General features: G+C 36.9%; 1 protein-coding gene across 1 annotated transcript in view; it reads right to left on the minus strand.

Moving 5' to 3' along the window:
- Positions 1–22,611, minus strand: part of CHST9 (carbohydrate sulfotransferase 9) — a 78,386-nt gene extending 55,775 nt beyond the window's left edge. The window contains exon 1 of the mRNA XM_053999516.1: positions 22,512–22,611. Coding sequence (XP_053855491.1) covers positions 22,512–22,611 — 100 coding nt within the window. The remainder of the gene's footprint in view (positions 1–22,511) is intronic.
- Between the last annotated feature and the right edge of the window lie 4,459 nt (positions 22,612–27,070).

The raw sequence follows: 27,070 nt of genomic DNA on the forward strand, positions 1-27,070 counted from the left end.
AAAAAAGTGAAAAAAAAAAAAAAAGTAGGACTCAGTCTGATTAAAAGTAGTCTTTAAAGCAAATTTTAAGAACCAACATCTATGTTGCTGATATCTGCCTTCAGGTAATGTTTGAAATTCTGCTGAAAATCAAATATGCCATTTGTAAATCAGTGTTATCAACAATCTTCTATGGTGTTCTACAGAATTTTCCAAGCTGAGAGTTTCCACTGCTGCTATAGCACAAAACACAGAAATTCAGAAAAAAACAACTCTGAAAAATAAAGTACTGCAAAAATACAACTCTAAAAGCAGTATATATAAATTAGAAGCAAACTTTCCAACACAGTTAATCCCTTATAGACTGCTGAAGACATTCTAACAAGTAGGTAGGGGAAGAACAATAAAACAAGAAAAACAACTAATAGAACATTAAGAAATCCACTTTTTATACTATGGCTAAACTGTTCCCCAAAGAGGGGAAGGGCTGTGCTGCCATCTTCTGAAGGAAAGAAAGGAGAAGACTTGTATTCTGAGGTTTCAACATCCAGTTAGGAATTTAGCAACATAAAAACTTTATGTCCATGTATAGGCAAGCATGAACTTTCTTGTTTTTTTCTTCTCAGGTTTCCTTTAAACATGGGTGTGATTTTTAAGGTGATTTAGATCTCAAGTGTCTTGGAAAGCCTGACTGACTACTACGAAGTTTTACCCAAATTATGTATTTTTAAGATGCCATAGTAATGAATGAAGAAATTATTTATCTTTGGAGATACAAAAAGAGCAAGAATAAAGAGTAGTTGCTTTCTTTCTATATATCTTCACATTTATGCTCCAATGAAGTTGCAGAGAAGCTCAGTAACACACGGAGAAGGCAGTACAATATAACAAATCATCTGCAGATAACTCCATCTCAGTTTTCTGCTCTTTGGTTTTATAAGAAGTCACAAAAATACTTTACACTTCATTATTTCTATAGCACCTATGAGCAAAGCAGACTCTGTTTTTTCACGTCAGCCAACCAACCATTAAACTACCAGAAGTTAAATCTTTTAATATCTTACATTCAGTTCTGCTGGCTCCATACATAAAGCAAGGGTGTGGGAGAACAAACCCTGCAATTACTACCCAAAGGGAACAAAGCATACTTTTGTCTGCCAGCCTCTAACTCTTACATCACTTGCAATATAAATATACTAATATACTAATGCTATTTTTTTTTATTTCATAAAAAGTTAAAAACATGGCTGAAATTATCTAATGCTTGATAAGGAATAAACACTTTCCTTCAGTAAGTATGACAAGATAATGAACTAATACCACTTGTACACAAAAATAGTAAAAATAAAGCAAATCACTGAACGGTTGTAAGTCATGGGTGCGCCAGAACAGACAAAATAAACCATGAACCCAAGCTGATCTAGAAAGGAAAACCAAAAAAGCTGGAAAGAAGCTTTCCATCTCTCACCTACTACCAAAAAGAAACTCTCTTCACAGCACCCTGAGATCCTACTGGATATCCAGGTCAAAGGGACAAGAAAGAGTGTGAAATACAACAGTGTGTATAGTGTGTATATATGTGTGTGTATTATCTTAAATTTAATGACAGAATTGATTGTCCTGTGCAACAAACCAGGGCTTTATGATGACATTACTTTGGACAGCATACAAGGATACATACAGAGAGCCATGCTTTGTATCTTCGACCACTAAGAAGAGCATAGATTTTTTTCCCCCACTCTGATTATTGGTATAACTGGACTCCTTTTTTACTGCAGCTTATATTGTAAACATTTGCTTTTCAACTCTTTTTTGGTACAAAAGAACATCCTAGCAATAAATAATTTCAACATTACCTCCAAAAAGAAGGTAGTTTGAGGCTCTTGGGTGCAGATAAGAAAAGCGAAAGAAGTTAATGCATTTAAGCTAACTTGCTCTCCTTTATTTATTCATGCCTATTGGTTCTCAATATTTTCCTTCTCCTTATTATATATAGCTGCTGGAATTAAAATTATAAGAAAAGAACATTCTGCCTGAGGGATTGCAAGAGCAATGTGAGAACAGAAAGAAACAATGAATCTGTCAAGCTCAGATAAAAAGAATACTCCAAGAATTATGGGTGGTAGTTGGATATTGCACAGAAAATTTAAGAATTTTTTCTTGGGAGGGTATTTCCTTGATAATAAGAAGTATCTGTAGTCATGTCAAATTGATGTGTTAACACAAATTATCATCTCTCACACTGCCTTTTCCACTGTCTTTACTCCGCTCTTTAGAACAATCTTTCATAAAATTGAGCAGTTTATAGCTCGAGTGCATAGAAAACATGAACAAATCCCTAAATCTTTATAGGAGGCTCAAAAAACTCCCATCAAAAATCCATCTACTTTTCTTTTGATAATGAGAGGCAGCAAAAATGGAAATAGAACATGGCAAAAACTAATATGCAGAAAGATTCAGACTCTATGAGGACTCTTAATATACCAGATGCAAAATGTTCAAATATTAAAATTAAACCTGACAAGTAAACACAAAATACAGATCTATGATATGTAAAGAAGAAGATATCAAGGCTATGAAACAACTCTTGGTTAGACCACTGTGATCAGCATTAATACCTTTAATATAAACAGCACTGAAACATCTCCCACCACATCTTTGGCAGGAATGGATGCTGAAAACCAAGACTATAACCTTTGTATACATTCCTAGCTTAAATGGTTAGTGAACTATAAATTGTATTTCCCACTTCTTTTGGCTCTTAAATATGTAAATACTCAAGTTATATACAACTGCTTTACAGATATTGACATAATATTTATTGAAAATTTATAAATTGTGAATTTATTAGATGTAAGTTTTTTGTTCAATGTTTAATTTATTATTTTAATTACATATTCAATATTACTTAATATTTTAAATCAATATTTGTTGAGGGTGTTGTTTTTTATTTTTTTAATTTTACTTTATTTAGCCAAATATAAAAGAACATACAGACCCAGAAAATTTGAGACAGTGAAGAGACTTGGCTTCTAAATGCAGTAAACTAAATACTCGTACTGACAGACTGATGAGTGATAGATCTTAAACTAGAATAAATTGGGAAGTATTCTTATGGTTTAGATTTTATACACCATCTGTCTGCTTTGCAATCAGAGCTTCTGAACCTGAATGCAGTGACGACTATCATTTACAAGAAATCATTTTATCTTACTAGACAATACGTTTTGATAATACAAATTAATTGGTTAAAAGAATTTTGTAAGCAGTGAAACAAGATCATAAATCTTGAGGAGAGGCAAAATTCCATCTAGGGATTAATTTCATAATTACACAGATTTTTATAGTTACTAAGAAGAAATGGAATAAAGAGAGCTTCATCCCTCTGTAAGGAATGCTCTCCTACCTTTTTAAGGAAGTGTCTCAAAGTATACCAAACAAGCTTCCATTGAAGCTGAAATGCTATGTCTCTGTCAGCACAGGATTCTAATACCAGAAGAAGCCTTCAAAGTAGGATGCAGCATCACCTCTGCTTTGAAGACAGGGAACTAGGGCATAAGTTTTCTGTGTTATTTTCTTAAGAAATCATTGGCAAACTCAGACAGAACGTGTTATCTTCCACCACATCTAGAACCATGAATAAAAGAACACTTCTTGATCCACAGGAAAGGGAGGCAGAAGAGTTTTGATGTCATGAATCTCTGAATTTCCTGTTTACCAGGTAAGCTTATCACATGTAAAGGAAAAGCCATCCACCTCCATGAAACAGAAAGAAACTTCCTCAATGTATAATGGCTGAAAGAGGGTGCAACACACTATATAACATTTCCACTTGCAGTGTTACATGCAGCAGGTCTTTTTTCCATTCTTTTTCTCCTATATTCACAGAACAGTATTTGCACTTTGTTGATCAGCGCGTGGACTGGTCTTTCAAAAGGATCTTAAAATGTTAACTAGAACTTGCCTTGGTTTCTGCTGGGATTGACTTAACTTTCTTCTTAGAGACTGGTACAGTGCTGTGTTTTGGATTTAGTTTGAGAATGATGTTGTAAAAACACTGGTGTTTTCAGTTGTTGCTAAGGAGTGTTTATACTAAGGCAAGGACTTTTCAGCTTCTCATGCTCTGACAGCAAGAAGGCTGCAGGGGCAGAAGTTCATAGAAGACACAGCCACGATACTGGGCCAAAGGGATATTCCATACCACGTGGTGTCATGCTCAGTACATAAACCAAGGGGAAAGCTGGCTGGGGGCCACTGCACGGGGAAGGTCTGGGCATTGGTCAGCAGGGGTGAGCAATCACATTGTGCATCACTTCTGCATATTCTGTTTCTTTCATCAATATTATTATTTTCTTCCTTTTCTGGCCCATTAAACTGTCTTTATCTCAACCTTTGAGCTTTCCCACCTCTGCTTCTCTGATTCTCTCCCTCATCCTTCTGTGGCGTGGAGTGGCTGTGTGGTGTTTGGTTTCTGTCTGGGGTTATACCAGGACAGAACGACGCAACACACAGAGGGTTAACTAAGCTCAAGAACCACAGAAGAACCTGGCAAACCTTTGCAGTTTAATATAGCCTAGCAATATGAAACCCCTTTCTATTCTTGGCTAGATTTCCTTCACACACCCTCTTAAAAATTTTATAGAGAGAGAACACAAACTGTAGCACCTCTAAGGAGTATTCTCAAGGCTAATTTTAGGCAGTGGAAACCAGCCTCTTTCTAGACTTTCTCTTAAGACTGTGGAAAGACTGTGACTCCATAGAAGATGGTGAGAAGAGGATACGTAAACTGGATATGTAATTGTAAACATAAAAGGGAAAAAAAAAGGAAAGACAAAAAGCCCTGTTGAAACCAGTCACACACCTGCACCTGTACCTGCCTGCTCACCACTCATTTTTAGCTTCATCCGGACAAAGTGTTCCTGTTCCTCCCAGTCTGCCCACACTCCAAACAACAAATATTATGAACTCTCTGCCCCAACCTTAATCTAAATCGGTGTGTGAATCCAGCCCCACTGGCACTACACCACAGTAAAGACTGAGAACTGAAATTATCTTGCAAGACAAAAAGAAAGATAACTACTCTCCACTAACTTCCTGGTCAGGAAGATCAGCCTACCAACACCAACATTTCTCTTTCAGCTCCCTCCTACACATCTTGTCTTCTTTCTTCTACTGTATTTCATGATTCACATCCCTAGGCTTAAGATGCAAATTGTGAATTGAAATATTTTTACATCTTCTTTGATGAATCTCCATACATAATTTACAAAGCCTTACATAGATTCCCTTAGACCAACACAAATCTTCTCCCTTATTCATGTATCACCATCATGGTTTAACAGGGCATGGAAGATCTTGATCTTCTGCAATTAAATTCAGGGTTAAAGGACTTCACAACCATAATCTATTAATGTTTGAGGCTAAAATAATACAGCAAAGGTCCATTAAAAAAAAATAAATTCTGTAGGACCTTTAAGACTAACAGCATGTACCTGAGCAGGAAGGGGAGCACCACCCACTACAGAACTATTTATTTGATCATACAGAGTGATGGATCAAATTTGGAATTCTGTAATCCAGGGCTAAAAGCATTCATCAAAAGTATCTTGCTGACAACAGCCATATCATGTCCAATATCATATGGGAAACATGTTACAATGAGTTATTGCTCAAATCCAAAATACCTCAAACTTTTCAGACTAAAAGTGAGCTATGGAAGTGGTCTTATTTGCTTAAAGCATGAAAAGCATAACACTGAAGGAAGTTGACATTACCCTCATTTCCATAAACCACTGCCGCTACTGACTGACATTTTGCAAGTTAAGCAAGAGAGGAGTCAAATTCATACTGGCATTTCTACTGTCAGGCAAAAAAGTGTGAAGCGTGCATAAACCTGCAGTCCCATCTACTGCTTGTCACTGTGCCCCTGAGAAGCAAGTGCATAATGTCACTTTCTCCTCCTATCCCTTTGCATTGTACATAGAGAAGGCATGATGCTCTGTATCTTCTCAAATGGTGTTCTACATTCAAGAGTGAGACTTTACTGTTTCAGAACAGTGCCCACTAGGACACTAGGTTTTTGATGGAAACAATCAGGCTATAACTCTCCCTCAAAACAGTTGCCATGTGTTTAGGCAGCAGCTACACTTGTGTTATTAAACAAACAAAATATCTGAACATTTTTGGCAGAGATTCAGCAGCCTGAAATATGCATTATTGCACCTCCTAACTGGATGGTGACCAAAAATAGACTTCTTGATGACTTTTTCCTCCTGGAAAGTTTACTCTTGAAGGAGGATATATTTTGTTACAGACACGAGGTTCCTCCAAACAATAAATGCATAAAAGAAAGCAATCTCACTCTGTTGAGTGAGATGGCTTATATTGCTTTTGGAAAACTTTAAAATGTTTGATTAGATCTGCTTTGGAGATTATTTAATCTGTGACAGAATGCTGTCTTTTTCTAACTTTCAGGAATTGAATTAAAATGGAATGTGACCTCTATCTAACAGTTCCAACAAAAGAAAATACACTTTCTATCAGAAAACATAAATTAGTAGAATTAAAATAAAAGCCTCACAGGTTTAATAAAGGATGGAAAATACTTGGTTTCTACATCAAACTCTCCAAATCATGCTTCAAGAAACTGCGTAGGCAAACTTTGCTCACAAAATTCTGAGGACATTCCATCTCAAATCAAGACTTAATTGATTGATGTTGTAAGGTGTCTTTATGAGAAATAGTTCTTTAAAGGACAGACTGCAAAATATTTGCTAATAGTCTATGAAGTACTGTAGCTAATTAAAGAAAGTACATTTGTCAAATAAATTAAGTGATACATTATCATTTGCCTTCTCAGTAATCTATAATGCATCTCCAGTATATCAGCATGAGTTAAAGGAGCCTTTGTTACAGCTAGTAAAAACTTCAATTACTCTTCTAAATAAAAGTCTGACATACTATTTTTTATCCATTCTTAACACGACCCTATACTTAAGCTATATATCATATACTTCTTTGAATCAAAAAGTTCCTTCAAAAGCAAAGTCAGATATTAAATAAAATATTTTTTTTCCTTTGGAATAAACAAGAAATAGCCTTATTTGCCTATTAGCATTTAGTTTCTACTATGATAAATTTATACTTTCCATTGAAAATCATTCTGAAGGTTTTCAAATTTACTCAACTTTAAGTTATTTAATCATTATTCTTCTGGGATAAAAAAAACCCTAAACATATCCTTAAAAATTATTTAAAATATCTTTACTATTTCATTTTTCATTTTCTTTCAACCACAAACTCTTGCCAGGAAAATAAGTGATTTTTTTTAAGAAAGCAAATGTAAGTAATTGCATCTATTTACTGTTTATGTAACTTCTCCTAGAGCCTTTCTTTGGACCACCTAGCTTGTGGGGCTTTTAAAAAGTCATTAGAGCTAAATTGCTTGAAATTAGTAAAGTTATTTTTCCCATTCATGCATCCGTCTCAGCTGAGAAAAATCGTTTAACAGTGACAACTTGACAGCACAGCCACTTTCCTCATTAATGGTTGACTAAGACAAGAAAATGGAATTTTTGTCTGCTGAAGTTTAGGCAGTGGTTTCATGGGTAGAACAGCCTCAACTGCTGTCAGCTGCTCAGTTTCTCTAAGCTGCAGAAGTGAACTGGCATACCTATACCTGCTGATGACAGACAGCTCTTCTGAGACAGAGTGGCAGCAGGTTAGCTCCTCTAAGCAATCCACAGGGCAATGGCAGTGGCCTCACAAACACTGCTTAATCGTTATTCTGCTCCCAAAGGTGTTGCAGCTGATTGATACGCTCAAATTTCATTCTGGATAGTGATAAAAACCCCAAGCTATCACACAATTCTATTTGCTATCCTTACCCAGCAAACATTTTGCCCAACTCAGACTGTCAGGTCCATTTCTAATCACTGTACAAGTAACATTAAGTAAATGTGGCATTTGGAACACTTGATGCTTTATACAAAAAAAGCAGAAATCTTCACTTATTCTTCACTTTCTCTCAATTGTAGGCACTAAGAGATGCATGTTTTGTCAAATGTATGGAGAAAAATGGAGAAAATGTACATCTAATAAAAAACTTATAATTTCAGTCATGTTACTAACCTGACTGGCAAAGAAGTGAGTTCACTTGTTACTCATTCAAAAAAAAAAAAAAAAAAAAAAAGCTAAACTTTGTCTTATGAAGAAAGTCCTTAACAGCTAAACCTCTCTCCCCTCAAATATCTGTTATATCTCTCATCTGCTCTTATCAAAATTTCTCTTCTTGAAAGACAGTTCATTTACACATGTGCAAAGTCAATCCCAGAATAGTCATGAGTACAGTTAAGTAAATATCTCCTTCCCTCTTACAAAATAATTATTTGAAAACAACATTCTTCAATTTACTATCAACACTTTGATAGGTACAAAGCTGAAGTGATATAGTCATTCCTGATTAGTTTTTGATAAAGAGAAGCACAGAAAAGTACCAAAACTGTAGAAAAGAAGACCAGATGTTCTGCTGAGCCATTCATCCATTAGTCATCCATTTTTAATTTTTGATCAGTAAATAACATTCTAACAGGGACAGAAAGTGGAAAATTTTTTTTTAGTGATCCAATGATAACACACTCTAAAGAATATTTCCATAGAATTGAAGAGCATCATGGGGAAAATGCTTCCAGTAGTATCCAGTATTCAGGCTGGATTTCTCATCAGAGGAATCTCAGAGGAAAGGCATCAGTTAAGACAATACTGTACAAACTGATGGAAGAAGGAATTACTCAGGGCTATCGAACACACCTCCAATCTAGAAGGCCTCTAAATTATAAAACACAAAAGGCAAAGAAAATTCTCTAAATTACTGTTATAAACTTCTCTACTTTATAGTCTACTCCAAGCACTGTTTGTAGAGACAATATACAAAGCTGGAGAGAGAGACCTTTGAACCTGACCTGATTTATTGCTTCTTTTTGCCTGCCACAGAAAATTGGATTCATAAGCCTCTACTTGAGCTACCTGAAGGTAGAAGTGACCTGATATGTCCTATGTGACAGAGGGTGATCATCTTGCTACCATACTTGCTTGGGTCAAGTAGCATTTCTTGTGGAAACTTACAGCTTTCCGGTCTCTACCAGTCTGAATGCCTCCCCTCACTGATATTCACAGCAGTCTAAGACTAAGTCATTACATCTGAGAAACATTCCTCATTCAAAAAAAGTATTTATGATACACTTGATTTCACTGTCCTCCTATTCAGAAAAGAAAGCTCAGAGCAGTGTGATTTAGGCTTTTTTCTTGGACTCAACTTGTAGAATGTCTCGTCACCAAAACTATTATAGCTCCTCTTCAGGCTCTGCCTTCCCTCCTCTCCACCATCCCTCATTCCCCAGCTCACAGCATTACACCATTACAGGCCTCCACATACAAATGTTTGCTGTCACTTTGGATGTTTAGACATCAGATTAGGCCTCACTCCCCCACAACAAATATTTTGTTTTATTAGTAACTGGAAAACACTCCTAGATAGGTACAGTTTCAAGTGAACATTTTTGATAATACAGTATTTGGCATTGCATCAAATGCAAACATAATTATTTGCTCAGTTTTATGGCTATTTATTGAAAAACAAAATGTGACTGTCTGTAGCAATAGAACTACCTGAAACATTACCTCTATACAAACACTGTCATGCAAGTGCAATATCACATCAGAGAAAAACATCAAAAGCCAAAGAAAAAGACTATTTAGGGGAAAAAAAAGTAGGAACAGACACTTGAGTACTTTCAATTGGTCAAACTTCAGTATTCCTCACACACACAAAAAATCTTCATTAATTCTACTGATTCTCTGAAGCACAGATCTTTTTGGCTAAGGGTCATCTTAGCATGAGGAAGATAGTTTTAAATTGCACTATAAAAGGAGATACCATTCCTACAAATCCACCCATTTAAAACTTCTACAGTCTGCAGACACATTAGCTGCTTCCAAATATTTGGGGGGCAAGAAAATAAACATCAGTGGGAACCAAAGTTCTGGAAAAATCTGAAATGTCAGTAGTTTTTTCAAGGCAAAACCACAGTTGTGGCCAGGATACTCATAATGAATGGCTGATTGTGTGATGCCTTCTTTAGATGGTGCCACCAGAGAACGATTTTATGATAGAGAGTTTAACTAATGATTGATATGTGAGAAAAAACCTAGTTAAAGGACAGAAATATTTTAGTGATAGGAACTGCCAAGCAATAGTCTGAGAAAAGTAAAACATAACCATGAAAAACATAGACATGTACAACAAATATGTAACAATTTAAAGTAAGTTTAGCACATTTCTTGTAACAGAAGTCATAACAGAAATTAGAATTAAATATCTAGGGCATGGTCTCCTTTCCTATCATCAAGAATCCAGAAACCATTTGCTTTACTCTGCCATTTTTTATCAATTGCTCTTGTTTTTCTATGGCTTACCTCAGGGGATAAACAGTAACAAAGCACCTTTGTTAGTGAATGTGTCAGCTTCAAGAAACACATTCAACAGAATGAATAAATGGCTTTGATAATTTCTGTGGTCTTTGGCCCTTATGGAGATACAAAACCAAAAAGATGTTGTTCTACCAGCTCTAGAGTTAGACAATCTGGCAGCCCTCTCTCCCAGGTGAAATACCTGGTCCTCAGCCCCAAATGAAAGCTGAAAGGACAGCAAAGTTTTGCAAATAAATATCTGACCTCCCCAAGTAATTAATGTGATTGCCTTAAGTGGATTCCAGTCCACATGGATTAGCTCATTTAAAATACCAAGATTAACTTCTAACTTTCCAGAAAGTCAGTTATTAATTTGTGTGTGTATTGGTCAACACGTAGCAGACTTTGCTTAAACTGCTTCCCAACTGTCATTCCACTGTATTTTATTTGCAGAATATTCATACAAGCTGTCCAATATGCACATTTTCTTAGCTGGAGAGTCAAGGCTGTCTTCTTGCCAAGAATACCTTGAACCCACCTGTCAGTCACAGCATCTGGCAGCTTTATCTGCATTATATTTATATGTACATCAGTCCTAAACCTGATGCCAATGGAGTTTTGTTATATTGCATGATCAATCATAACTCAAGTGGTAGCACACATCAGCTATGTGCAGATTAATTCTACCAGAAAGAAATTTCTGCTCAAAGGTTAAATAAATCATGAAGTATTTATACCTCACTGCAACTACCTCAGCCTACATAAGCCCAGTCTCACCCGCCTGTTCGTCTTCAAAATAGGCACGCTGAAATGGAAAGATTACAATAGAAAAGAAGTAGGGTGAAATTAATTTTGCCATCTGTAAGAGGATAAAGCAAATTAAAAAAAATTCCCCTAAGTCCATATTATTTGTTGTATTTCACATATATTTTGTGCTGGCCCCCATCCCATGCAAGTATTTTGAAATCCAGGAGCAAAGCCAGGGAGTTTTTTGAGATGTTTTTCTTTGTCTTCTACCTACCCTCAGACAGCAATAGCAAATCCTTAACATAAAATTGCACAGAGGAAGAAAAAAACTCATCAAATACTTACTGGAAAAAAAACAGTGTATTTTTTTTTACAGTTTGTTGCTTCATTTGATATAATTTAACTGGGGGCCAGTCAGCCAACTCTCACTCTAATGATTCTGATCCTACAAGTAATTTCTTTAGTGATTAGGAGTCTATTCATATCAAATGGACTATATTATTGCATTAATAATTCAGCAGCTCCCACAGCAAAAGAGTAAAAATTATAAAAACATATCCAAATAAATTCTCATCCCTCTACCAGCCTGCCTGAGCTGCTTCTTTCCTTCCCATCACAAAACATGACAGATTTGGTTCTTCACCAGTGTCAGAAGTTTACATATTTGATGACCTCTTTGAGGACTGCTGGTAGGTAGAAAAGGTTAGAGAACTTGAGAATCTTATATTCCCACAGAAATTTCAGTTTCTAAGGAAAACAAATATCTGTCATCTCTATTAACAACTGTCCTGTAAAGCTACTTGTCTTGAGCATTTCCAAATAGTTTATAAATCAAGCTGAAGTTCATGAAAAGTGTTGGTTCTTTGGCCTAACATCAAGAACAGAAGTGCTTTCTGGAAAGTGCTCCATAATTCTTGATTGCAAGTACAAAATCATCTTAAAGCAATGACATTTAATGAATTTTATGCATCATGTTTAAAGTAACAGGCTACATTTTACACACAGTTCAAATACCACGACCTGTGTTAACAAATGGTAGCCTGTTAGTTCTCAGTAGTGGACAAGGCATACTGTGCATTAAGGACTCTTTAATGAGAGCAAGAAAGAGCCAGAAACAAATAAAAACAAGAATAAAACTAATGCATCTATGTATTTTCCTAATTTGTATTGCCAGAATTAATTCAAAAAGTGTAGTGTGAAATACACTCTAGTTATACTCTATCCTCTAGTGGGTTTTTGTTTGTTTGTTTGTTTGTTTTGTTTGTTTGTTTTTTTTAATGCAATAAAATTATTGCAACAGATTCCACTGCATTATTTGGCCACTAAGTTTTCTTCCAGGAATAAAAAAATTATTTTGCATAGACCAGCAAGTGAAATTCTTTTTATCCAGTTCTATTAAGCTTTTGCTAACTAAAGATCCTTCTTCTCTGCCATTGTTGTAAGGCCAAAGTCAAAGTAACCTGTCATGACATACACTTCTGAACAGCAGAAACATTATGGGGGTATGGCAACAGTTCCGGAACAACTGTTTTCCACTCTTCCAAGGAACAAAAAGCTCTTTTAAAAAATTTAAGCAAGAATATAAAGTATAATCAAAACTGTCTCTGCAAACAATGTTTACTATACTTATTATTTCCTATTGGACATATTTTCTTAACAGAGCTATTTTGTGAATGAATGGCAAAGCATCAGGCACTGATATTTTCCTGTTTAATGCAAGAGAACGTTTCCAGCTGCAGCTAGCAGAACTCACGCACCACATCTCCCTAGCTGACCATAATCAAAACCAAACTCCTCCAAACCCTCATTTCTCCTGCATATAATTTACTGAGAGGCAATATGCCCAAACCCAGGGCCCAACAACATGACTCTAAACAACCCCAAGTTCACTTGAGCTGATCCTAAGTGCATGCTTGTATTAGGCCTAGATTATAACACATCTGTTACAGAAAGTATTACAAACCTTTAACAGCTTCTTCCTCCATCTATGCCCTTACACATGTACACAAAGCTGTGCAAGTTCTTCTATTGTTGGACTATAATTAGTACTGAAATGACCTGCTCCATTCCAATCATATTAAATTTAAAATCAATTAACACCTGGCATGCACCCACAATGAAATTTAATATTGGATCTTAACCTTAGGCTGCTGATCTTCAGTTACATTTCTGGATGTTACCCAGAGTCTATGACATGCAGAAAACATACTCTGAGGTGCATGTCAAAATTTGTGTCTATTAGGCCATCACTGTTATGTTCTAGGGCAATGAATTTCTTCACTGAGACAAGTTTTGCCTCGCTATCACTGTTAGTAAAGAAAGTCAGTTTTCCAAAGCCAATGACTTTTTTTTAAGAGCTCCTTCCCTCCTTCCCTCTTCATTGTCTGCTTGGCTCATAGGAGTTTTTGTCCATGGGAACTGAACTCCTTGCAACCATTGAGTCAACACCATATCCCATCCCTGCCATTGCAGGATCTTCTGTGCTGCAACATCCCTAAACATTAACAACAAAAACCCCAGCCAACCAACCAACCAATCAAAAAACTGAACCAAACAAAAAGGAATCATTGCTCATTTGGAAAAGTCTAACGTTGACCAAGTCTTGTTTGTTTGTTTTAATTAGAATCTTATGGAACCGTAAACATGAAAATTATAATTACCATTCTCCAGAAAAAAAAAATCATACCCCAAATGTCTATATTATCTCCCAAATGTCTATCATCCCCCAAATATTTTGATAACTCATGTCATTTTCCCTTGTAGATGGTGCCAAGAGACAAAATCTGTGCCTACTCAGCCTGATTTTGCTAGAGCTATGAGGTGTGAATTCCTGGCAGGATTATGTGATAAAAAGCTGAGTGGTCAATATAAACAAAATAATTTGAAACAACAAAACTGTGAGGGACAAATTGTACTTCTAGCACACAGGTTTCACACAGGTTTAATAGAGGTCAGCAATAGTCTTGGATGTTGTTACCATGGGGAGGCTCTCAAGTGATAAGGAAACAATAATTTTTGGTGATTTGAGTGGGACTGGGGGGAATGAGAGTTCCTAAAGAACTCCTGTAGGCAATAATATTTTCTAGGTTGCACTTGCTGCAAAGTATGACTTTCCAGACAGTGTAGGATGCTGCTGCTGCACCTCTTCACTAAATCAAGACGAAACCAAACATAATCCAAAGCCAATGGATGTGTGTGATATTCTATTCCCCATCACTTTACATCAAGTGAAGCTCATACATGCCTGGGAACGGTTTCATCTACATACAGGGCATTGCTTAAAATACAGCATATTTTTAAGTTTTCTTGAGTAATGAATATTTACTGTTTTACAAGAAGCAGAATCTTTAAGCTGATTTGATTATTGACCCCGACTTTCAACAGAAATGAGCAAATTTAGGAGTTTTGGAAGGCGCTTTCTTGTTTGTTTATTTTAGATTTTGTTGTTGTTTAAACATAGCATTTAATAGCACCCAGCTAGCTCTCTCTTTGTGGCTGAAGACAGTAACATTCATTCCCACACATATAGCCACAAGGCTCAAGGATGAAGGAGCTGTGGAGATCAACACTGTATGCCGATGTGTCATGCATCTTCCCAGTTTCTAACTGACAGATAGGAAATGTCTTGCACGGGAATACTGTAGAATGTAGAAACATTCTTTTTCTTTGAATATGCTATTAATACAAATTTAAAAAAAAATACAAAAAGTGAGACACTTGTCTGAAGAAGTAGGGACCCAAACTTGGAAGCCTAGCCAATATTCATGCTGCTGTGAAATAATGATTACCTTTAAAAATAAAAAAGAACAAAAAATAAAACCAGTTTCTTTCACATTAAAAAAAAAAAGAAGAAGACATTAAAGGCACTTCTCTTCTTCCTTGAACCTTTTGCTCCTTGACACAAATCATGTCTTTTTCTAGCTAAATCATATACATCATCTGTCAGACATTAACCCCTTGTACACTAAAATGGATCCCATTATTTGAAACCTCTCAGCCTCCTGATCTTTAAATGATTTCACATGTTGCAAGATGATCCAGAAGTATCCCAAATTAATAGTAATAACCTGTTTACAGTAAGACCAAATGAGTAAAATGGAAAAGACAGAAATGACGGCTCTATAGACTGTGAATACCAAAAAAATTCTTCCATATAAACTCATCTCCATGTACCCCAGTAGCTGACTGTGGTTAGAAGATAGGTTTCCATCTAAAATATTTCTTCTACCAGCAGTCTCTACTCCCACAAAAAAAGGAAAATAAAGGGGATACTTTAAATAAATATATATCTATGCATACCTGTATGTATATACTCACCCTTAAAACAAACATCAGAATTTCTAATTTAATTCCAGTAAGAAACCAAAGCTTTTCCTTGGAATTTTGCAGAGACCACATCACATGTTTTAACAGGACTGTTTGCAATCAAGCAACATATCAAAGCAGTTCAGCATCAGACACAGAGGTAAGCAGCCTTAAATATACTCCAGCAGCAACCACTTGCTCCTCTGAAAATGTGCAGTGCATGTAAGGAAAATGGAACAAGCCAGGAAAAGAAAAACATTCATCTTTTCATCATAATTCCTAGATAGTAAGTTATATGAGGAGCAGCTGAGGTAGCTGGGTTTGTTTATCCTGGAGAAAAGGAGGCTCAGGGGAGACCTTATTGCTCTCTGTAACTTCCTGAAAGGAGGGTGTAGCAGATGGGGATTGATCTCTTCTCCCAGCCAACGAGTGACAGAATTAGAGGACATGGCCACAAGCTGTACCAGGGGCATTCAGGTTGGACATCAGGAATAATTACTTCATGGAAAGGGTATTTTAGAATTGGAACTGACTGCCTAGGGAGGTGGTGAAGTCATCATCTTGGAGGTGTTCAAAAAAGACTGCACATGGCACTAAATGCTATGGTTTAGCTGACAATGTGTTTATGAGACAAAGGTTGAACTTGATGATCTATAGGTCTTTCCCAAACTTAATGATTCTGTGATCTCAATTTTTTTCTACTGTTATGTCTAAATGATGATTTGCAAGGTGAAAAATACCTCTCCACCCTTCTTGCTTTGTAAGACTACGTTTGTCTTAAATGGTATGCATCATACAGTCCATGCCCAGGAGAGACAAGACTGCAGGGCTGTACTGCCCAAATGACAAGCTCTTAAGGAAAGGACATTTTGGAACTGAAAAAGTGCCATGAACCAAATGTTATTAAAAGCAGTAACAATGGTGGACAATAACTAAAAACTAACTACTTCACTCAATGACAGCACATCTGTCAGAAAAAAAAAAAAAAAAGTTGGAAAACAAAACAAAACTCATATATCATGTTAAAAAAAGAAAAAGCATAGCTACTTAACAGAAAGAATGACTGCTAAGGACTCTGTAAAATCACATTTCCAAAATCAGCCAGATATTCCGCTCTTGGGGTCTGACTAATTGGAACGCAGCATGAAAAGCACCCATTACATATTTTCTATCCAATTCAAATGAGCATTTTGAAAATAGTGTTACTGTTACTCAGCCTTTCCAGGAAGAAGGATACCACAATTCATAAGTGTTTCACTATCAAGCCAAAAAGCCCTCCAGGGGTAACTACAATTCAAATTTTGAAGTTAATTCAATTACATGCCCACAGATACAAGAAAGTTACAGAATCCTCTTCTGAAAGTTCTGTTTGAAAACAGGCAAGAAAGAGAATATTCAGGTGTCCTTTGTATAATTAAGGTATGTGCTGCACCTTTCTAGAAGTAGATCTCTGTGGTCTAGGCATGAACAAGGATGTGTGGGCTGTTCAGAGCTTACACACAGTAATACATGAAATGTCTTCAGCTTCTGCTCAAACATGAAATTGAATATATCGCTAAGAGAAGCCCCAAAACCTCATCCCATTTAGTTTACTTTATACCGCCAGAGTGTGGAAGCTGGAATTTCTTCTAAACCAGAAGGATTTATAAAATTAAATGGGATTTAGCGATAGGAATGCCAAAAGTAAAATTAATGAAATGCAAGATGAAAATCATTGAATGAAAAAATAAATTAAATGGCTGCTAAACAGCCAGACCTGGGAAGAATATCCTCAGAAATAGATAAATACAGCCTTAAGTGTTATAAAATATGAAATTTTAACTTTTTTTCTTAAAGATTCTGGGATTTGCAACTGCAGAAGACAGGGTGAGACTCTACAATCAGTAGCTCAGGAAACCATCTTTTCTTATATTCAACTTTTACTTATGTTTTTAGACTGTTATGGTTTAAAAAAAAAATCAATTTCCACCTGTTTCTTAGTAGCTTTTTTCCTGCAAAGGCAATTTTTCTCTCCCTACAGCTTCCATCTACTGAAAGCTGGGTGTGGAGAAAGGAAACCCATTCTATGTTATAATAGAGAAATTCACCTAATAAAATTTTGTAGCATTTCCGGGATTTCAATACCTGTGCAATTGTTCACCAAGCAGCATTTGAATCCTATTTAAATCCTATTAATTCTTCTTTGTTTAGTGCTTCAGTCCAATAATGGGGCAGATTTTAAAAAATAAAACAAACAAACAGAAACATTTCACACACAAAACACAGCATATTCCAACCAGAAGGCTAAAACCTAAGTACACCCAGACTCATTAGAACAGCCTCATTAGTGACTGAGCATTGTAAACCTGAAGATTTTTATACCATCCCAGTGATGTTCTCTAGCAGACTTAGGAAGACTCCCATAAACTACCTAGGACTTTGACAGCAGAAATATTTCAATCTTACCAGTAGAATTAAATTATTCATAATTAATAACCTTTACTGAGCACTGTTCTTTTCGCCTTTATCTACAAACCTCTTTTCTACAAATATATTATTTTAATGTAATTTCTGATGATTGTCTAGAAAAACTATGACTTCCATGAAACAGGTGCCTTTGCAATTCATTACATATGAATGGTTCTTCAAGCCACATCAATGTTTCTTCACTTAGACAAAAATAAAAATCAACCCACAAAAATAACAAAGAGTAAATATTATTGTGTGTACACACATATTCAATTGCTACTTAGAGTGCCAAGATAAGGAAGAAAGGCACTCCATGGACTCAGAATATCTCACCAGATTACTAAAGGACCCAAAAGACCCCCTTGGATTACCAAATCTGGCAAGGTGGGGAAAAAAGCCCACCTGTTTATGCTAAGGAATATGTATAATGGCTACAACCTGGATGGCTAAAGGAATAGCAGACTAAACTGTGAAAGTTCATGCAAAGAATTGCATAAAACTGCAAACTTTTTTTAAAATGTGATTTTTATCTGATTTTTTAATTTTGTTTCTTTACAAAAGGAAGACCTGTGTACTGAGGAATGGGTATAAGGTCTGTGTCAGGAAGCTTCTCAAAAGGTATATGCACAACATTGCAGGAAAGCACACTGACTGCAGAGGGATGCCTGGGAAAGCACGGATGCTACAGAACTGATACTCTGCAAAGTGAAGAATTCAGGTAACTCGTGGTACAGAACTCAACATCAGGCCTGAGACCCAGCAGTTAGCTTCATCTGAATAAGATCAACAGTGCTGGAAATTTCTAAGCATGTAACAAATAGTGATTGCTCCTTAATCAGTGCCACAATATTTGATGCTTGCACTGCATAATGCAAGACCGTATGGAGAACTGTCAACAAAAGCTGTAGGATCCAATTGAATTCACATCAAGCTTCATTCATGTATGTGAATTTATGTACAATGAATATATTTATATATGAAGAACAAGAAGTGCTCCATATATACCACATTATCAATGTTGTCAATTAAATTTTCATCCAGATGTAGCCTGTTCATATTGATGCTTACACTGGACTCTTGACAAGTCTGTTCCAAATTAGTCCACTGAGTGAACTGAAGCTACCCAACAGAAGTAAAGATGTATCATCCTGTCTTTATACACTCCATGCCCAGAGCCAAACCAAGAAACTCCCCTGTTCTCTCAGTCTGCTAATGTCTCTGAAAAGCCATCAGAGAGGACCACCATGTAGCTAGCAGCTGTTTCTTAGACATCTTTAAATGAAAGATTTTCCCTTTTTTAAGTTGTAGGGATGACAAACACAACTAGAAATATTCTGAAGAGTCCAAGCACAGTGGGAGGGAGCAGAAGACACGGCTGTGCTGAGAAGTGCATCCAACTGCTCAGCCTGCAGGTGCATCTGGAGTAGATGGGCAGGATGAAAAATTAGAGGTGTTCCTGGGCTGGATACATCTGAGTAATGAGGGAACTTTGTAAAAATAAGTCAGGGAAAACATGCTTGGATAAGATCAGTCTAGAGCAAAATAAGACAAACAGGGGAATCAAATCATAGTTGAGATCTCAGTGATGTGAACAGGAAGTAGAAATAAGAGACCCAAAAAGAGAGAAAGAAAAACTATGAATAAAAACTGGCATTGGATCTAGTGTGAAAAAATATGAATAGCTAGAAAAAGTGGCAATAAGAATGGCAAGTGTGAAGGAAAACAGTCCAACTTTAAAACAGTAGGCCAAACATTGTTAAGGAATTTGAAAACTACCATATAATTTTCCAGTTCCCTCAAGAAAAAATCTGATTGGGAATAATTCACACCACAGTTAGGAGAGCCTGAGAAATAAGCATGAACATTACAAACCACAAAAAAGTAAAATTCCCTATCTTTTCCAGAGATTGTGATTTATAAAGGCTCCGGATATTCAGAAGAATGGGGTGATAAGGAGAAGCATTTCACAGCTGCAAAACAGATACTTTCCTTAACTCAAACGCATCCAACTTTCCATCCCTTCAGCAACCAAACGCCAACATGAATGCTGTAGGTCTTGAGCAGGGCACCGTGGAAGATAAAAATAGTTCTGCCTACAACAAACACTTGTCTCTACAGGCTCGTAGCACGGCAATTGAGAAACACGAGGCGCACTTTCCATTTCCTAGCAGAACTTCACCTCACATTCTCAGCCACTTGCAGATTAAAACTAGCTGTCTTACAGCTGTGCAGCTAGTGAGAGGATTAAAGGAACACATAAAATCTTTGCAAAGATACTTGTCGGTTTAGGATTCTCCAGATACAGCTCATCCCCAAAAAAGCCACAGTGCACAACACATGGCAATATAAAAAACAGAGCAGAAAAGGGAAAAAAAATTGCAAAATGTCCATAACTAAACTAATGTATACTGTGAATATGCAAATATGTTCTATTTCATATCAACTCTAAAGCAGCATACAGGAGGGGAGCATTAGAGAATTGCACCACAGAAGGTTTAGGGGAGATACAGGTGTTTGAAATAAAAAAGAATGGCTCTCTAAATGTTAAATTGGAACAAGAAGCAAGAGCAGACATCAAAGAATGATTTTTTTCCATGCTCTTGCCAATGTGCATGACCATATACATTGTTTACTGCTACTGTAGAGAATGTCAAAATTCTTTTTTTTTTTTGATCTTGATGAAGTGCTGTCACAACAGCAGTCCAGTGAGATAAAAGGGCACTCAAAACTGCAGTCACACTTTAAGCTCACCAAGCATTCTGTTATTCTCTGATAGCTTCCATTTTGTTAGAGAAATGTTTCCACATGGAAATGACTTATGTGTGCGAGGAGAAGCCACTCCTGAAGAAGATTATAGCAATTTATCAAAGAAAACCCCAAAGAAAGCATCTGGTTGGCCAAAAGAACAGAGTCCGTCCTAATTCAACCTTTATTTTATTTTCCCTGTTTCTTTTTAATGGCAGAGAGATACATACAAAAGAAAGGAGTCAAAAAAACTGCAGTGAGAAACAGCAACAAGGAGCACTGCAAGGAAAGAAAGGTTAATTACAGCACAAGAAAAGATGCAAGGAATGTGAAGAATGTCAGCAAGTAAATAAATCAATAATCTACAGTCATCATCTACATTCCTGAACTACCTTGAAAGCAAGGCTATCTGCCCTTAACATTCCTGACAACAGTAGAGATTTTCAAGGAAGAACCCCCTTTGCTTCACGCTCAGTTTCTGCCAGCACCCTTCTGTCAACAACTGGTTACAAAAGGACCTTTCCAAAGGGAGCCCGTAATATCTCTTACAACAGTTTTATCAGTACAAGCTTGTGAATACTTTGGGACAGCACAGAAGAATTAACAAGGCAGAATTAATGCTGTGAATATTGCACTTAGTTGAAAAAAACCTCAAGGTCATTGTCAAAAAACTGCAGAAATGATGAACTATATTTCCCCCTCAACACTGCTCTCTAAAACATACTGGAGCCTAGCAGCTCATGGAATAACAGTACAAATCAATAAAGCCAGAGACTAATGTGGTTTTACAGATATATTTCTTCACAATGGTATCAATATAGTATAAAATAGGAGTTTTACAGAGGAAATGGAAGCTGAGCAAGAGAGACAAGAACATCTAAAAGTCAAGACTCAACAAGCTGGAAATAAACAAAAAACCACTGACAAAAAACCCCCAAGTGTATATACCAAACAATCAAAAAAAAAAAAAAAAACCAAAAAAAAAAACCTCAAAACTCCCAACCAAACATTGAAAACAAAACCCTGAGCCCCCAATACAAGTATACAAGTAAAATCAAGGATATGCCCTCAATAAGGTGACATAACAGAAGTAGACCTGCAGAGCAAAACCATGGAGGACCTTACTGACATGCATTTTGTGGAAGGTTACTGAGTTTCCAGTAGGGGTTGTGGTAAATAACCTGGTTTAGTTTAGTCCATAAGAGAATCTAGGTCAAGCTGGGGTTCAACCCAAAACATCACAAATGGGAAACAACAGAAATACAATAAAGAAGTGTAATCCTGAGCCAATGCTAACACAGATTTACCTGAAGTTGCTATATGACTCTGATGCTATATATAAAAAAACTTCTAAGCCCAGTCTCAAACAAACAACAACAAAAAAGAAAGGGAGAGGATGATTCCATGGGCACTGCTGCTTAGAAGACCACTTTTGTCTATAAAACACAGCAGTTTTTCTCCAAAAATTACTTTACCATACAAAATGTAATGTAGGAAACCCACAACAAATCATCATAGAGAATAATTTCTAAATTGGACATGAAGAATGCTTTTGCAACACTTGCTTTTGCAAATGAAGCTGATACAATACAATTAGGTAGCTGGGGGCTTCTTCTCATTGTGACTGCAGAAATTTCTTAATGAAGTGTAGCACTTAAGTCTATTTTCAATGCAATTTTACTTCCAAATGCGGGGTGGGGGGATGGGGACTCCACCCCCAACTGTCCTCAATAGATTTTATGGTCATCTTAAAATAATAGATACAACTATGGTAAAAAAAAAAAAACAAAACCAAAGCCAAGACAGAAAGCCTAGTGTACCTGTATGTTGCTCTTCAATCCAAGCTTGCAGGTACATGAAGAGGAGTAGACCAGCTACTCCAAACAGCAGTACAGACATGAAGACTTGTCTTAGGTTCATGACCCTACAAGGGGGCTTCTCTTCAGCTTTCAGAAGGTCTCATTGCTCACTTTTCTGAAGTCTTCAGCATGCCTGCATCTTCTTCGGTGTCTTCCCCAGAGACACCAACCTGGAATAACAAGAGAGGGAGGTTGTTCTCATGTTACATTTTTATTCTTCAGCAGAGACTGTGTTAACAGCATACAATATACAAGCTGGAACTCTTACAAGCTATTGCTTTCAATGCTTATATTTCTGCTCACAGTCTCTATGTTCTACCCCCAGATGAGTTCCAAGCAGGTGTGTTTCTCAAAGTGGCTGAAAAGACCATTCCACCTCCTGAAGAGCAAATATCATCTGCTGTCATAACAGAGGGAGGTAATGACCCAAATTAGGTCATTGGGTGTCACTCCAATGCCCCTCTCTGCCCACCAACCATCACAGCTGGGAAGTAACAGCAAGCAGCTGGAGCCTCCCAGGTGGCTGAGTCACACTCCAAGAGGCTGCCAGCCCCGTGTGATGGGCAACAGAGCATCTCTGCTTCTGGATTGTATAATCACGTGTCCTTAAGGATGGGTCACCCCACAACATGACCACTCTGCTTGCAGAGCCCCAGCATTGGTTCAGCCTGTGCACTGAGGAGTCATACAATGATGTTCACCCTCAAATATGGATCCAAGTTGAGTTTTGCAGGATTAGGAATTGTCAGCATAAGATGGTATCAATAATAGAGCAGAAAATTAATTAATGGCTCAACTTTTTATTCAGCTCTCTTTTGCAATATGGAGGGGACTTGTCAGGAACTCAATTCTTGCCATTAAGTTTAATGGAAATAAGCTCAACTGTAAAAACTTATCAAAAAGATTACTTTATTGAACAGCAGTGGACCCAGAGGAAGTAATTTATCTGATACCCTACATGTGCCAAAAAGGGGTCACAAAATTCATTTTATAACATCAGAACATGAAGACACTGTGGATCACTAGAGGACAACTCCTTAACCTCAATAAGAATGTGCTCACTTTGAAAGTGCATTAGAAGCTGAAGAGCAGTTGTTGAAACTGGCCAGCACAGCAAAAGAAAATGCCTTAAAATTCAACATAATGGACACTGTTGTCAGTGCATATGACAGAGGTGTCTGATGAACTACCACAAAGAATGCTAGGAAAAACTCAAGCTTTTAAAGGAATACAGCCTACTGGTAGCCTACCTATTTGAAAGATAAATCTGTTAAATACACAGAAAAGAAAATGCAGGCACTTAACAGTTATTCTGAATCATACAAGTACTCCATGTTCCACAAGTTTGTATTTTTTAATAACTCAGCACTGTTACATCTATAATTGCTGAGTTTCTAAAAATACAGTACACATAAAGCTTAGCAGGAACTCCCATTAAAAACAGCTGTTGAATGAACAAAGTAACTATGTTAGAAAGACACAAAAGATTTCAACAACAAAATTGTTCAGAACTTTTCAGATGTTTTTTCAATTCTGTGCCATTAAACTATACACTTCTCTTAAGCACAAACTTGCCTGCAGAAAATGTAAGCCACAGTTTAAATATTAATTATTTTATGCGTAATTGTTCTTTGAAGACAGATAGCTGGACATTAACAGAATGTAAATGTTCTGTCTGAAGTCTTTTTTTCTGAGGGTCATGAAGCAACTGGTTCAAACCAGGCACATGAAAGGAAGGTGATAGAGGCTTTATTCTTAACCTTGCTCTTTCTGCTTTGGTTCTACAGAGAGGGAATTTCTTATATGCTATATACAAGTACCTGTTTGCAGCTATTGTGATGATACACAGGATTGGAAGGAAGCAGTGAAGATTGGGCAAAAACAGAGAAAATGCTTTTTGTATAGGTGTAGAGCCTCCTTTCACCCAGCTCTTCATTAGCTGTCATCACTTGCACCTTTTTTTCTTACAGCGCTCTCAGCACTCTCAGACTTGCAGTGCTCTTTATCTACACTACAAGTCTACTTAGGGCTTTGCACATAACTTCAGTGCTGCAGCAAATGCACTGTTTGCATGTCTTCAAAAGTCACTCTGCTGATGAGGCAGAAGCTTCCCAGCATAAGCAATGCTTCAAGAACCACCAGTCATAGAATTGATGAATACAAACCTCTTCTGTTTCCAGCAAACAAAAGCTGTGTTGTTCATGTAACAGAACATTGACAGCATCTGGATTAGGAGGAAAAAAAAAGCAGCAAATGAAAAGATATGAGGGTCTGAATATATTCTTTGAAATAAATTACTTAGAGGTACTAGAAAGCAAGGATCAGTTTCTTGCTGTTTGGGATTTGCAAATTTCTCTCATAATAAAAAGTTGAGGAATCCAGACACACACAATGACAGTGCATGCTTCCAAATAAGCCCATTTCTGTGATGTTGCTTTCTTCCATCTCTGACTACACAAAGCTCTCATATATTCAGCCCTTCTTTCTGAAAAACAGCATCCTTGAGTGGGCAAGGAAAACTTTCTCAGGCCACATGGATGATGCTGAAAGGAACACACCACATCTCCATGAACATTTCTGACACTTGTAGGCTGGCAGTGCTGCTCTCTCCAGCCACCTGCTCTCATTCTCCCTGTTTGCCCAGCTCTTGCCACCACCATGAGTGCTTTCTGACCAAGTTTAACCAAATCACAGCCCAGAAAGAATTTACCCAAGGGAAGGTGCCAATGGTTTTTCCTTTAGCAGTAGCTGGTATCACCTACATCCATGACCCATGACAGCATAGGTGACCCTGCCCAAACACCATCATGGTTGCATGCAGCATCATCTACAAGCCCTGAAAGGTGATGATGAAAATGCACAGCAAAATAAGGAGCACTTTTAAGCAATTTAATCTGGTAATAAGAAAGCAGATGTTTTTCTACTAGGTTTGTTTTGGTTTTGAGTGGAAAGAAGTTTGTAAAAGGATACAGCAGTTCAAGGTGTTTTTCTTTTTTTTCGTTTTGAACTACCAAACACACCCTAAGGCAGATTCACTCCACCATCACAGTCACTGTAATTATCTTTGTATCAAGAATTTACATGCTGCTTGCAATTAGTTTAATTTATTTAAATTTAATTTATATGAAACTGTGTTCTTCATTTACATGTCGACTAAGTTTTAAGATTAGTTTTAAACAAGAGTAACATTACTTTAAATTAAGACTACTGATTTTAGCTCAGGTTAGAATCTAAATACATCAAACCTAACTATTCTGCTACCTTATAAGATTTTAAAGGCTTTTCAGCTTGAATGAATAGTTTAATTTATTTAACACAGTGATTTGTAACCCACATATGAAAAAATTATAGTGACATTTAAAAAAGTCTGTGTCTGTGAGTCTTCTAGGAGAACTTGAAAAATGGCTACACAACACTGACAAATTTGCTCCTTTTGTATTAAAAAGCAACGGTTGTGGATTGCACTCTCAGGCAACCTGGGCAAGAGGAAATACCTGCAAATATTCTTTAATCAAGATAAATGCTTTCTCGTGGCTGTGAAAAGCCAAGTAGCAGTTACTTTCAACCCAAGTATTTTCAAAAGAGAGCAGACATATCCAGACAGAGCTTCAGCATCCCTGCTTAAGCTGTGAATCTTTTTTTTTTGCTTCTACTTCTGGGCAACATGACTCCCCTGGGTGATACTTTGACCATCCTTGCTGGATGGTCCTTGCTATGAGGGAACTAATGTAGCCTGAGAAACTGCTCTGTGCCTTCCACCTATGCTGAACTAGATTCTTGCTTTTGCCCAACATCACCCCCATCTCTTTGGGATATATGGACCACAATGTCCCATCTGTTTGAACTCAAGTAATGCACCCCAACATTTCAAGTTATTTTGAGTACTGGGGAGAGATTATTACATATCCTTATCCATCATGGAGAAGCAGACAATAGCACTATGTGTCTTAGATGACAAACACAGCAAAAATTTAGACATTTTACAGGCCTATAGTCATTCATTTCTGAGTCCAAATTGTTTAACATTTGTCAAATATTAAGAGTTATAAGAATCCTCATTCTCCTGATATAAAAGCCTTGCATTTTCCCCATTGTGTTTTGGGATCAAATAGGTACATTTCTGTACAGAGCCAACAAAAACAATTGAAATAACACAGTCACCCAAAAATGGGGAAGAGTATATCTCCTGCTTTTGGCATGATTCCTCCTTTCAGTACATCATCCAACTTTTTCTTCCTTGCAACCAAATATACCTGCAGCTGAGGAGAGCCACCTCAGCACTCAGGCACCATTCCTGGCTCCTTCCTATTCTAGACCACACAAAACCAATGGCATCTGGTCAGTATGTTTGGCTAACTTTAGATTTCCTTGCCACCATAACCCTCACCATCACCTAGTTCCAAAATCAAGGACATACAAATGCAAAACATTAGTCTGCCTTCTATTTAGAAACCTTTCCTTTTAATTTCAGCTTTTTTTCCTTCACCTGGAAATAAAGAATATCAAGATGCAGGGTTAAT

Source organism: Vidua macroura, chromosome 1, assembly GCF_024509145.1.
Source record: "Vidua macroura isolate BioBank_ID:100142 chromosome 1, ASM2450914v1, whole genome shotgun sequence".
Lineage (NCBI taxonomy): Eukaryota > Metazoa > Chordata > Aves > Passeriformes > Viduidae > Vidua > Vidua macroura.